Source organism: Alosa sapidissima, chromosome 14, assembly GCF_018492685.1.
Source record: "Alosa sapidissima isolate fAloSap1 chromosome 14, fAloSap1.pri, whole genome shotgun sequence".
Lineage (NCBI taxonomy): Eukaryota > Metazoa > Chordata > Actinopteri > Clupeiformes > Clupeidae > Alosa > Alosa sapidissima.
In genome coordinates, this window is record NC_055970.1 from 23,067,840 (window position 1) to 23,081,098 (window position 13,259).

Sequence of the window (13,259 nt, forward strand, 5' to 3'; positions counted from 1 at the left end):
AGATAGATAGATAGATAGATCCTTTATTCATCCCGAAGGAGATTTTAGAAGAAAAAATCTAAAAATTCAGTTGGGTCCACCTACTTCATATCATACTGATATGGAATGACCCACCAAATGAGTAAACAACCCCAAACCTTAGGCTCAAATGTAATTTATGAAGTATCAGTGACCTGCTATCAGCTTACATCTTACAGCATACAGCAAAACACAACAACATTTGAACAGGACAGCAATGGATGCCTGAAAGCCTGAAGCTACGCTCGGCTACGGTTGCACAAACTTTGCCTTCGTCTCGTCTCCTCTCCTCTCCTTTCCTTTCCTCTCTCCTCTCCTCTCCTCTCTCCATCAGAGCCCTCTCCCTCCGTCCGCCATCTGTTCTGGAAGAATCTGTTTCACTCTGCGAGCCAAGCCCAGCCTTTATTGGTCCTAATGGCGCTATCAGCTGAGCCGCTAAACCCAATTACTGCTTAAAAAGGGAGGCCACCCCAGCTAATCATGGCCGTCTAACCCGATTTCGCTGTGATGAAGAGACGGGATAAAGAGCAGTTAATGGAGGGAGAATGATCTCACAAATACAAAAAACTCAATTCATTTCTTTGGGATGGCAATCTGTCCGACTCAGCAGTAATGGAGTGGAGTTTCATTAGACTGTGGGCCTAAGCAGCGATGCGACGCCACCCCCTCAGCCGCCAAATGACAAGAAAGAAAACATTAACTGCTCACACTTCTCCGTTCTGGTGATGCCATGCCTACTCTCTTTTTTGGAGAGAAACCAAATCATGAATGAGGATGTCCTCCTCAGTGACCATAGATTACATTATATGGGCTCCACCAGACATGGAGGGGTGGAGGATATTGGCTACAGTATTTTGCAAACATCCAGTTCTATGCTGTATAATATAATGCACCACAAACCTATGATAGACCTATTCTTGGAAATGCCTATTTAGAATCACTGCTTTGCCAGTAGAACAGAAACAAGACCAGGTGCTCCAGAGAAATGGGAAGGCCATGTAAACTGTGATTAACATTTCTAGGGTAGTAACATGTCTCCAACTGCAATTTATCACTGGGACAATAACGACAACAACAGCAACAACAAAGATAATCAACTGTGTTATCTGTGTTTGTAGCAATTAACGCTGCATGTTTAATGAAGCTCTCCTCAGCGGAGGGGAACCAGACTAGTAGCGCCACGCCGGGAAGAGGCTTCAGAGGAGGTAGTCTCATCTGCAGACATGTGCAGTGGGCAGAGACCAGCACACAATATGATCCAGAAGGCAACGGGTGGGTCAGCGGACAGGGCTGGGTCCAGGCCTTTTGCAGACGGACATTAGGCCAAGCCGGAGTTAAAATCCTATTAGTTTGAGTTGGGAATCAGATTATCGTCGTCGAGAATCACTCGTCTGGCAACTAGGGTCTAATTTACGCCAATCAACGGCAATTATTGAGGGGAAGGGGAGCTCCTATTAGGGAGCTTCATCCACTTAGTCTAATGAATGGGGCAGATTCAATCTCTAACTGAGAGATGTATTGGGGAACAGCAGCTGGGGGCTACTATGCTGTGCTGAAGGAGCATCACTGTTATTTATCAGGGAAAGGAGGGGAAGACTGCATGAGAAAGGTCAGAGTGCCACAGTCAGATTCGGGGGCCGGGGGTGAGGGGCACTCTATAAAGCAGGAGCAAGGTCAAGAGCACTGCGTCATAGATTAGTAGTGAAGCACACTCAGTTTTCCTTTTTCTGATACCCACAAAACTAAATTAGACCTTTAATAGTTGTAATAGCTCAGTGACCAATATCATATGGTTAGCTTTATTATCTCGTCTCGTGATATGTTCAACGGCTGAGAGCCATTCCCCTGGTGCACTGTTTTAATGTCAGTGTGAACTGCCAATGTATTTTATAATCCAATGCTAGCTGTTCTAATTGTATGCAATTTTATATTGTCCCAAATATGTTTACCATTGACCTTCTAGAAAAGGCAATAGACTAGAGCCTGCCGAGTTTTCAAAAAGATTGTAAACAATTGGCGCCCTCTAGTGTGAGATCTACGGACTAGGCTAATGGAAAATAGGTCTACAGTTTTATTAACTATTTTTCTTTCTTTCTTTCTTTCTTTCTTTTCTGAAAGAAAATAGTTATATTTTATCCAGTAGGTTTGTCTCTCTCGGCACAATTTCTTCTAATTTCTTTGTCTTATAGGCTACTGTGACTCAGATTCTGGTGACCAAATATTTAATTGAAGCGATTTCCTATTTATAATCTAAATATCAGGGACATTTTAAAATACCTATGAAGCCTTTTAAGGACTTAAGCCCAGGCTATTCTAGATATCCATCCTACACGGTCGGCACAGTCACTGTTGCGCTGGTTACTCCTTGGCGCTAGGTGTCAGCCCTCACTTGTGGAAAAAAGAACTGTCGAACCCACAATAAAAATTAGCCGTCCTTTCAACCCTTCAATCAGAGCCCGTTTACGGAGAGCCGGATCACTCCCTATTAACTCCATTGTACCTGCAATATGTTGCAGTTCCGCTAGGGGCGATCACGAATAAGTGCAAAAACCAATGGGGGTCTATGGAGCTAGACGGCTAAATTTGTCTCTTTCACCTGGTTGTCGTTGAGAAATTGAAGATTTGATTGTGGTTTCTGCAAGCTCAATATGGATTATAAGTCAAAAGTTGAATGAACGAGTAGTCACGTCCTTTCGATTTCTTACAGGTTGGGTCGTTGTTGCCCACCACACACTAGCTTTCTGCTAATGAATGACGTCATTGACACATTTGAAAGGCTTTTTAGAACAAATAAGTGACTCAAAAAATATAATACTCAGCGGTTTGTATTTTCTCTTCCCCCTCTTTTGACTGCAACATTCGAATTTCTGGGCAAAAAATTATATCCTGAGAAAAGTGGATTTGAGGGGTACAGCTCCATAGGCCTCTATTCATTCTGCACTTATTCGTGAGCGCCCTCATGTGGAACCAGAAGAGGAACTGCAACCAGTTCAGAAACCGGAAGTTTTCCGAGAGTGGCGGTTCTCCCCTTATTAGACATTCTCTGAAATAATCAAGATTTCAACATGGCGTCCGAAGTACAACAGATGAATAATACAAGCTAACAAGCTGGTGTCACTTAGCTGGTAGACACGAGTCTAACAATTTCCCGTTGTACTATGCAGGAAATTAAACAGTCAGTATTACGAACAAAAAGCAGAAAAAACAAATAATGGAAACGCGGGGCATAGAGCAGATGTTTGACTTCCAGAGGTAAGAAACGTTGCCCCAATTTAGCTAACGTTAACTGGCTAAGCTAACTAGCCGCCTGCTTGCAAATTAGCTGGCTAAGTGAGTCAGTCGTGTATCTTAAGCAACGTCAGTCTTATTTAGCTAGCGATAGCCACATTACTGGAAGCTATCAGAACGAATTAGCCATTATTTCAGATACCTAGTTGATCCAAACATTAACGTTACCTGTAGCATTGCAGAGAGTACCTATATGAAGTCAGATTATGCCTAGCAAGCTAAGTTTATTAACATTGTTTGATTTAACGTTAGTTGTCGTTTTTAATAACAAGCCAAGTGTAATCCAACATACAGGGACAAGGCTTGTAACTTGCCTAACTAGCACTACGTTGCCAATGAATTTAAAGGTCACTAATGTTACGGTTAATGTAACCAAAGACCAATACATAACATTACCCCGGCCCTACCATACGACGGTGACATCTAAAACGTACAGGACCTGACATACGCCTGTTGCTATCAGCTAACATTAGTATGCTATGATAATAGGGGTCCTCCGGTCGAAATCACGTTTTGCCTCGTCAACTAGCTTTCAAGCTGGCTAGCTAACGTTAAAGCGATAATTTGATCGGTAACGGTAAACAGTGTCTTTGCCTCATCTGTGCATTTTAAGGTTTGGTTACTGTTTGTTGATTACTAGAAAAACACTCTTGTATTTCCGTTTCAGGTTGCCAAATGATGGACTGGTACTGTTGCTGTTGCTGCTGTACTCACCTGTTGGTCTCTGTTTGATGTTGTTACGAATATTTATTGGCGTCCATGTATTCTTAGTGAGCTGTGCACTTCCTGACAGTCTGATTAGAAGGTAAGAGGGAACAATATCCCAAGCACGCAACTCCATTATGTTCTGTTGTGTACTGCTTTGGGACATTTGGGTAATAAACAGATATCCACACATAAGATATGACATCCATTCTCAGACCAACTGTGACTATACTACTACTACTCATTCTCAGCTGACCACTTGGCAGCAATGGCCCAGAGTCCAAACAGCTAGTTAGTTTAACCTCAGCAATTGCTCCTTGTTGTTCAGTGATACCAAGGAAAACTCTGAATATGAATTGACCTGCTAATAATTCTCACACTCATCTATCTTCCTCTAATCTTCCTCTCAGATTCATTGTCAGGATTATGTGCTCTGTGCTTGGTATGCATGTGAGACAGAACAGTCCTCGCTTGAGGGACAAGAATGTGAAGCTGTACATCTGTAACCATGTTACTCAGTTTGACCACAACGTTATAAACCTCCTTACATCATGCAACACAGTAAGTTGTTTTCTCCTTCTGTCAAGAAAACTACAAATAAGCCACCATATAACACCAACAGAGATAGCAGAAGTGTGGATGCTGAGGTCATTCTGCATGCTGTTCCATGTGCTAGCTTTGCCGTTTGTCTTCCTTAAGAACCACTGTTGTCTCAATTGTTGCCAGGATAAAGACCGCATTCACAGTGTGCACAGCTGTGTTGACCTAGATTTAGGCCAGTAGCCATAGTCTTATTATCTGGTATTGCCCACTTGAGAGGACCTGCATAGAATAGGCAACCATGGTCAGCAACACAACAATTCTGCCTGAAAAAAAATGTTGCTCTTTGCAGCAAAATTATGCTATGCAGCTATGCCCTAACCTCCATTATAACCATCACAATGCAATTGTGTTGTGTAAGGAAGAAACTCATGCTGGTGAATTGAAGAACAGACTAAACTCAGTACAAGTGTTTCATGATTAGATGTTTTCTCATTTGACTGAGTTGAATTGATTAATGAAGGCGCAACAGACTGATACAAGGATACAAGGACGTTTATTGTCACATGCATATAGTTACTGGATGTAAGAAATGCAGTGAAATGATGTCTGGTGTCAGCCTATTTGTGCATTTATGGGGGGGGGGGGGGGGGGGGAGAGAGAGAAACCTTGGGCAGATCCACGGCTCAAGGGGCTAACCCAACTGCCAGGGGTCTTAGTGTGTGTGTGTTGGGGGGGATGACAAGGGAGATGGGATAGTGTGCTGTGTATGTGGGGAGAGGGCAGTGTGCAATATGTGTGTTGGAGAAGCTTCCTCATGAGACAATGTGCTGTGTATTGGGGGGGGGGGGCAGTGTGCTGTAAGTATGTTGGGGATGTGTGTTGGAGAAGCTTCCTGATGAAATAATGTGCTGTGTATGTAGGGGGGGACTTACTATTGCAAGCAGAGTACTGTATGTATGATGTATGTGAGTGATGACAGTGAAGATGTGTGTGTGTGTGTGTGTGTGTGTGGGCGGGAGGGGAGTGGAGCAGTGTGTGTGTGTAGTGTGTGTATGGGTAGGTGGGGGCAGTGTGCTGTAACTATGTAGAGGATGTGAAAGAAGTAGAGAAACATAATTTTACTTTCCCTGGAAGTTGTATTAAACATTCGTGCCACATTACACAGTCACACATATTGATATAGCCTATAGTAGTAAAAAAAGCAGTATGTCACTCGTATATATTAAAGGTGTTCCTCTGTCCGGTTCCCTGTCTCCCCATGCAGCCCTTGCTGGAGGGCCCTGCAGGTTTCGTGTGCTGGGCGCGGGGCTTCATGGAGCTGGGGGGTGGGGCGGAGAGTCGGGTGGAGCTGGCCGGGACTCTCCAGAGGTACTGCTCCATCCCCGGGGCTCCACCACTGCTGCTCTTCCCCGAGGAAGACACCACCAACGGCCGAGCAGGGCTCCTCAAATTCAGGTGACTCAAGAGACGGAGGCCAACGGCCACTGCCGTGCCATGTTGCTCAAAAACGCTCAAATGTAATGATTAAGATCAGGGCTGCAGGAAGTGGATTGCGCTTGCGTTTGCTTCATTCTGCTTTGCCCAGTCATGCTATTTTTTTGGATCGCTAAAAGCTTCCACCCGTAAATTATGAATATGTATTGATCAAGCTGTGTGAGTGTTATCACTCCACTCTGTCAGCAGTGTCCATTTAGCTACCATAACACTTAACACAAATAGAGTAAAGAAAGAACCAAGCATGACGTGATAGTCCAGTTGTAGAGTACAGTAAGCAGACCCCAGGAAGCGTGTAGTGTTTGTCTATTCTGTCTACATCTGACTTAGCACCTCTAACACATTGGTGTGTGGTGTTGGGTGACAATGTAGTTAAGAATATTGCTGGCCAGCGTGTTGGTGGTGTTGGTGACACGCTGAGGTAAGGTGCTGCTTGTAATGGCTCCTGTGAGTTAGGAAGGGGAATCTTTTTCTCTTTTTTTTTTTTCTTCATGGGAGCTATGCCAGGCTCTCGGACATTTGACTCCAGACAGCAGGGCTTAATCTGAACGGGGCAGAGACCGTAAAGGACAGGGTGGGGGATTTCCTCACTAATGTTACCTTAATGGACCCTTTCTCACTGCTCACAGCGTTGCTTTCTCTCTATTTACCTCAACTTTTCATCTACACTTAGTCACCCTCTGATATTGGATTCTTTTTTTTTGTTCGGTGGAACATAGAGAGACAGAGCACACCCCTCATACTTTTCTGACGATGGAACGTGGTGTGAAACTGCGTCTTAGTGCACAGAATTAAAGTACTGCAATGCTCACAGTAGTGTAGTGTAGTGGTGTTGGTGCAGTCACATGGTGGGTGTTGAATGAATGGTGCATTGATGGTGTTGCACTGTAATACAATATTTTAGTCATGCTGTGCCATGAATCTTTTTAGTCTGAGTTAAAGTTTAGTCTGTCTCTTTATCAGCACACGGACTAATCCAGGGATTAGTGGAGTTTTGTATGTTTACATTCTGGGCAAAGCTTACTCTTAGTACAAGCAAAGCATATGCTCCTGGATACTTACAGGAAAGCAATCAGTTCCACTGAGGGACTGTTTTCAAAAAATATTCTTATAAAGCATGCTAGAATTGCGATAGATAAAGTTTAAGGGGAATTGGGACAATGCCGCATAGTCTTAACTGCTTTGTCTGATCGGTAGAACAGTGTGCCATAAAAGTGAAAAAGAATCACATGTTTTGCCTACTTACGTTTGCTACTTTCCTCTTGATATCAAACACTACAGAGGTACATGTAGGCTTCACTTGGTATCCAACTCTACAGAGGGCCATGTAGGCTACACTTGGTATCCAACACTACGGAGGACCAAGAGGGCCATGTAGGCTACACTTGGTATCCAACACTACGGAGGACCAAGAGGGCCATGTAGGCTACACTTGGTATTCAACACTACGTAGGGCCATGTAGGCTACACATCCTAATCAGTCCAGTGGAATAGTATGTGCCACAGTACTATTTATTCACACAGTCTGTTTATAGAGATTGTTATCTTAATTGCCCATTGCACTCTTGCAGTGAGTATGTGTAAATGCACTTGCTCCTTGTCCTTTAAGCCCAGGTGGTGGAGGCACACTCCTGACTCTTGCGGTCTTGTAATGTGTGTTTCTCCTCCTCTTTAGTTCGTGGTCTTTCTCTGTGACTGACTCGGTCCAGCCTGTGGCCCTGCTGGTGCAGCGGCCCTTCCTAGCTGTGGTAAGCGCACACACACACACACACACACACACACACACACACACACGGCACTATACTAGTACCCACATACTGAGGAATTCCTCAGTGTCAGGCTCCGCAAAACAAGTTGTGATTGTGAACTTGTTATAATCTCACCTATGAAGTAGTTTTATTTTGCCGTATTACACATTTAAGTGCACACTCTCATTGCAGCAGTTACAAATTAGCAATCTGACAGATGTTCAGACCATAGCAACATGGCAACATATGACGGATATGGCTTTTAGCTCTGTTACACTGCATTTGGAGTAAAGACAGCAGTGATTTTGTGAAACTAACGTTCAAGCACAATCCTTGGATAAATGCAACTAACAGCTGGTAAAGGCAGTTTGTCTTATGATGAAATAAGTGTGTGGTGAGTGTGTGGGAAATTATATCAGCAAAGACAAGTGTAGCAACAGTGGTATTAGTATGTTGATGCAGAAATATAGTGGGTAAATGCAAAACATGTTTTGCAAATGTCTCCATTCCTTGCGACCAAAGTTTCTAGAGTGTTCTTTGCTTTCACTTACCCTTTGATCCCCATTTTTAAATGTAGTTTTTCAAAAGAGTTTAACTTTTTTATTATTTTACTACTTTCATTCACGTTGTTAACAAATAAGCCTTTTATGCTTATTTAGTATGTGGGCTATATGAAATGCTGACATGTCGGGCTGCTATTGTCTGATACAGTCCTCTGTTAATTTATGAATGAACTTAGCAAACATGTGGTGCCTGTAAAGGCACAACTGCTCCCTGGCCCTGGCTTCTAGTTCGGTCATCCTGCTTTCGATCTGAGGCAACGGGCGCGCAACTCAAGAAAAACAAATCAAATCAGCGGTGCACAACCTGTCGGTGCGAGGCTGAAATTCTATGCGCGCCAGTCGGATCGACGTCACAATCGTGCAAGAAAGGCAGAGAACAGCGACTATACAGGCCACTTAAAACAGGAGTCATATAATTGCCTTAACTTACTAAATAAATAGTAAAGAAGAAAGTGTAGCTGTCATCTTAGCGTGGTGATGTGGACACAGCGCAGTGGTGCTGGATATGGGTCCAAAGGGTGGGGAGTTTTTGCAGGTTGAGTTGCATTGAGAGCTTAACGACGTGTGTGTGTGCTCTGATTTCTCGAACCACGACATGAGATTGTGGATGTTTGTGTTGTGATTTCAGCTGTGGATTTGCGTATTGTTACAGCCCATGTCAGTATAAGTTGTTTGTATATCTGGTAGTGGTGACTCAGTGCCCATTGGTACCATGTGATAAATGCACATACACACACCTTTTGTTTGTGAAATGAAGAATGAAGACTATTATTGACAGTTGTACATCATTAATGTATTTCTCTTTCTTTTAGACTACGCCTGATTCATCTTGGCTGACAGAATTGCTGTGGACATTTTTTGTTCCGTTCACAGTGTACCATGTAAGGTACTACATATGACTGTTTGTTTGTTTCTGTATTTGGACTCTTCCTTATTATTTTCCAGGTGACTCTATTCATTATAAGCTCAAAGTAGAGTAGCTGTAATCACTTACTCTATTAAGTCACCACGTTTGACTCAAACTGCAAGAGACAGACGTTCCCTTAGAATGACCTTTTCATACCCCCTCAAGGGTTTAGTGTTATGAGTTCTCTGTAAAAGCCTCTGGCTAAATCCAAAAGCAGATTTTTTTTTTTTAAATAACCAACATTTCTGCTAATATTGTTGAGAGCTTATGGAAAATCTTTTAGTGGGACTTAATGATGCAACCTATCTTTGCTTAGCAGGGGGTAGGACTAGTGAGAGGCCTGGTGCACGGCTAAAGCACCCCTCACCCTCTTTGCTTAGCAGGGGGTAGGACTAGTGAGAGGCCTGGTGCACGGCTAAAGCACCCCTCACCCTTTTTGTCTCCCTAATCTCCTTAATGTCTCCCTTCCTCTAGATGGCTTCCACCCATATCCAGACAGGAGGGGGACTCGCATCAAGACTTTGCTAACAAGGTCCAAGAGGTATGAGCCTGAGATCTGTGTCTGCAGAGTGAGAGCACAGAGTGAGAGCACATATGTGATTCCTGAGCAGTGTAACGGCAGACAGAAAACACGCGTTGGATTCCTGAGCAGTGTAACGACGGACAGACAACACATATCTGATTCCTGAGCAGCATACTTGCTAATAAAACAACCATACTCTCTAATCTGTGTTGGGTAGAAATGCTTAGCCAGCTAAACTGATGTGTTAAACACATTTGTGGGTGGTTAGAGAGGTGTCAAAATGTAGTTTTTATATGTTCATGTGTATAGATCTCACAGTTGTCATTGTTTCAACCCATCATTTAAATCTGAATGGTCCTAAACCCCCTCCTGTTTTGTAGGCTTTTGGTTTAGTAGCTTTTGACTTTGTCAAGCATATTAAATGTTAATCCCGTTATTTTGTCCGTTTTGTGGTGTCTGTGTCGTAGTTTCTCGCCACTGAGCTTGGCGTGGTGTCGACGCAGATCACTAAAGCAGACAAAGCGGAGCACATCAAAAGGAAACGACACACCGCAGCACAGACAGCGAGCACCAGTAAGGATCTTACTGATGTCACAGCATGCAGCTGGGATAATCCATATGATGTACTGATCAGATTTGGACTGCATAGTTTGGCCATTGTGAAGATGCAGATTGCCCACTTCTACCAGACCTTTGTTTCCTCTCTTGATCCTCCTTAACCAACCAGTGCAATAATATGAGAGGATTTCTTATTCTATTCTTATCCTTACATGGGATAATATTTTTTTTGCTAAATACTTATGCACAAGAGTGGATTTGTTCAGCAGCTGAATGGCATGTTTGTCTTGACATTAATGTACCGGTAATTTACTCTATCGCTTTGAATTAATGAATGATTTCTCTAAGCCTTCCTGTGATTTATAAGCCGTGGACCTCGTGTACTTGTTTCAGATCTGGGTGCCCGACCCCGGACAGTCCCACGAGGTTTCATGTCTGCCAGCTTGGGGGCGGAGGACCCCAGGATTGTCAGGATGGCCCAGCAGGTGAAGGACGTCCTCCCCGACGTTCCCCTCAGCGTCATCACCACAGATTTGTGTACGTTCCCCCCCCCCCCCCAACACTCTGTATCCTGCCTTTGTTCCCCCTCACCCCCCGGAGCTGCCACTGGGCAAAGGCCTCTGATTGTGTTTGCGGTCATCTCAAAGCCCTGGATTACCTCATTGTGTTTGCTCAGTGTCTGTAGCCTATCCATATCAAGCTCCTTGTATGTGTATGTAACTGTGAGACTTTCAATTGATCCGACGAGGTGAAACTAGATTAGGTCTCCGCAGTTTTTCTTCTCTGATGATCTCTTGTGTCTGAAGCTTACCCTTGTTCTTCACTGTCTTGTTGTTCTTTCTTTATTCTTTTCTTATTCTGGAACCGTATGTTCTGGATGCAGTGCAGACGAACTGCGTGGACACCACCATAACCAACCTCTTAGAGAGAACCGAGGAGTATCCCCCAGAGGCGCAGAGCGGTTCTTCATCTGACTCTCTACGGCAACTTCCTACATCCCCTTCCTCCTCCTGCTCTCATGCTGCTGCACTAGCACCCATCCCGACCATCAAGGTGTGTTGAAATGGCACAGATATGTTCCATTGAGTTGTTCCATGTTCCATATTCAGGGCTTAAAGTGTTCTGGCACCGTGCCTGAATTCAGGCGTGAGCTGGTATGCTTAAGATTTTGAAAATAGGCAATGAGACTACAGTATATGACGTCCTCATAAATGTGTGATGACTTCAGGCACAGACATTTCTATTGCTTTAAGCCCTGCATATTCCATGAGTGATGTTTGGCGGTCCTCAGTGTGCCAAGTTGGGCGGTGTCATGGGTGCCAGGAGTGGTGCCATGCTTCTCCTAGAATTTTGAGTGCAATTTGTTCAGTGTTTCTAAACTCTAATCACCAGAATGGCTTCATCTTTTTTTTTCTTGTCTTTACATGAATGTGTTGTGTTTTTCCCCCTCCACATACAGCCAGCTGCCAAATCTTTTGGAAGATGTCCAATTGACAGACACATGTCCTTACAAGAGAGAAAAGAGGCCTTGTATGAATATGCCAGACGGTATGGCTTTCATTTCTTTCTCACTCTTGCTGGTTGTATTTTAATCCATGTTTTAGGCCCAACCTTTATTAGATTACCTTTATATAGCTTACGTGTGTCTTGCCATGTTGTTAAGCTCAACTATGCCTCATATTCTCCCTCTTTTCTGTCCACCAGGCGTTACATTGAGAAACATGGGTTGAATCAGGAGGAGAACCTTTGAATGAGGTTTTTTTTTTTTTCTTTGAAGATTTGGTATATGAGGAGAGCCACTTGATGGACAAGAGAAGTAGTCATTATGGTGAAAACGGGACACGACACAGGCTGAATGAAAACATTTTTGATTACCATGCGTGGTCAGGAGAATACGAGGCTGTGGAGATCTCGGCAGATTTTGTTTTTTTATTCTCTTGCATGGCAATCATGCATGTCTTTTTAATTATTTCTCTCTGCAAGAAGAAGAAAATAGATTATTTTGGTATCAATTTGTATCAAGTCCCAGTGACAGTGACACATCTCATATTATTTTTATAAAGTCCAGAAATGGAAATTTAACAAAGCAAAGGTTCAGTTTTGTGTGGTTTGAGCTATGACACGGTTGAGGTTCATTATGTTCTGAGGACTCTTTGTCGATGCAGCATCAGCTTTTAAGGACATTAAAATCATTTCTTGATGCAATGTGACTGGCCTCTTGGTGATGTTTGAGGACACCTTTGAGGCTTTCATTAAAATAAATGTCTGCTAAAGTGGGTTAATAAAGAAATATGCAATTGCACAATTGCCAAAGTCAGTGCAATTTTCTTCAAGTAGTAAAGGATGTGTTGTGTATGTTGGTGATTAAAAATGCTTTTTCTAGTTCTACTGCTTTCAAGTGGAGCTGCTGTATATGTAGTTGTATTTGGTCTTAAAGTCCAAACACTGGGTTTTGTACCACATGGCCTTGTTGATATTAAGAAATTCATCTGGGTAAAGGTATAACACATGTTCTTACTATTTGGCAGTAATATTTAATGACTGCATCACTGTAAATCTTTATTGCTAGTATGTTAAGCTATGAGCATAGCTGTTGGGTCACTTGCATGTCTTTGGACATAATAAAGTAAGATGACTTTACCCAGGACAGCTGTCCAGAAAGAAATCCTGAAGGCATATCCATGCCCTATAAACTGCCCCATCCAGCAAATGGAAATAGTTGGCATGAGCGTAGTTGAGTAGTGCAAGGGATGCATTTTGTGATGAGGGATTTAGAAGACTGCACAATGTATTCCCCCATGCTTTAAAGGAGAAAACTGGTGATTTTTCACATAGATCTCCATTTCTCGAGGTCACCAAGTACTGTCAGTACGAAATTAAAAAACAAAAAAATTGGTGCTACGTAGCTCAAG

The 13,259-nt window shown here is 43.2% G+C and overlaps 1 protein-coding gene across 1 annotated transcript; it reads left to right on the plus strand.

The window, feature by feature from the left end:
• Nucleotides 1-3,075: 3,075 nt before the first annotated feature.
• aup1 (AUP1 lipid droplet regulating VLDL assembly factor) lies at nucleotides 3,076-12,649 on the plus strand. The gene is made up of 12 exons (XM_042061184.1): nucleotides 3,076-3,270; nucleotides 3,974-4,111; nucleotides 4,422-4,572; nucleotides 5,819-6,009; nucleotides 7,724-7,796; nucleotides 9,172-9,245; nucleotides 9,741-9,807; nucleotides 10,257-10,362; nucleotides 10,741-10,884; nucleotides 11,231-11,400; nucleotides 11,807-11,895; nucleotides 12,052-12,649. Exons 1-12 carry the CDS (start codon nucleotides 3,230-3,232, stop codon nucleotides 12,095-12,097), a joined length of 1,290 nt encoding a protein of 429 aa, XP_041917118.1. The 5' UTR covers nucleotides 3,076-3,229; the 3' UTR covers nucleotides 12,098-12,649.
• The last annotated feature ends 610 nt before the right edge of the window (nucleotides 12,650-13,259 follow it).

Excerpts from the sequence above, each read along its gene's own strand:
- aup1 (XM_042061184.1), top strand. The coding sequence starts at position 3,230 with ATGGAAACGCGGGGCATAGAGCAGATGTTTGACTTCCAGAG. Across the intron at positions 6,010-7,723 it reads GCAGGGCTCCTCAAATTCAG|TTCGTGGTCTTTCTCTGTGA; the intron begins GTGACTCAAGAG and ends CCTCCTCTTTAG. Across the intron at positions 11,401-11,806 it reads CACCCATCCCGACCATCAAG|CCAGCTGCCAAATCTTTTGG; the intron begins GTGTGTTGAAAT and ends CTCCACATACAG.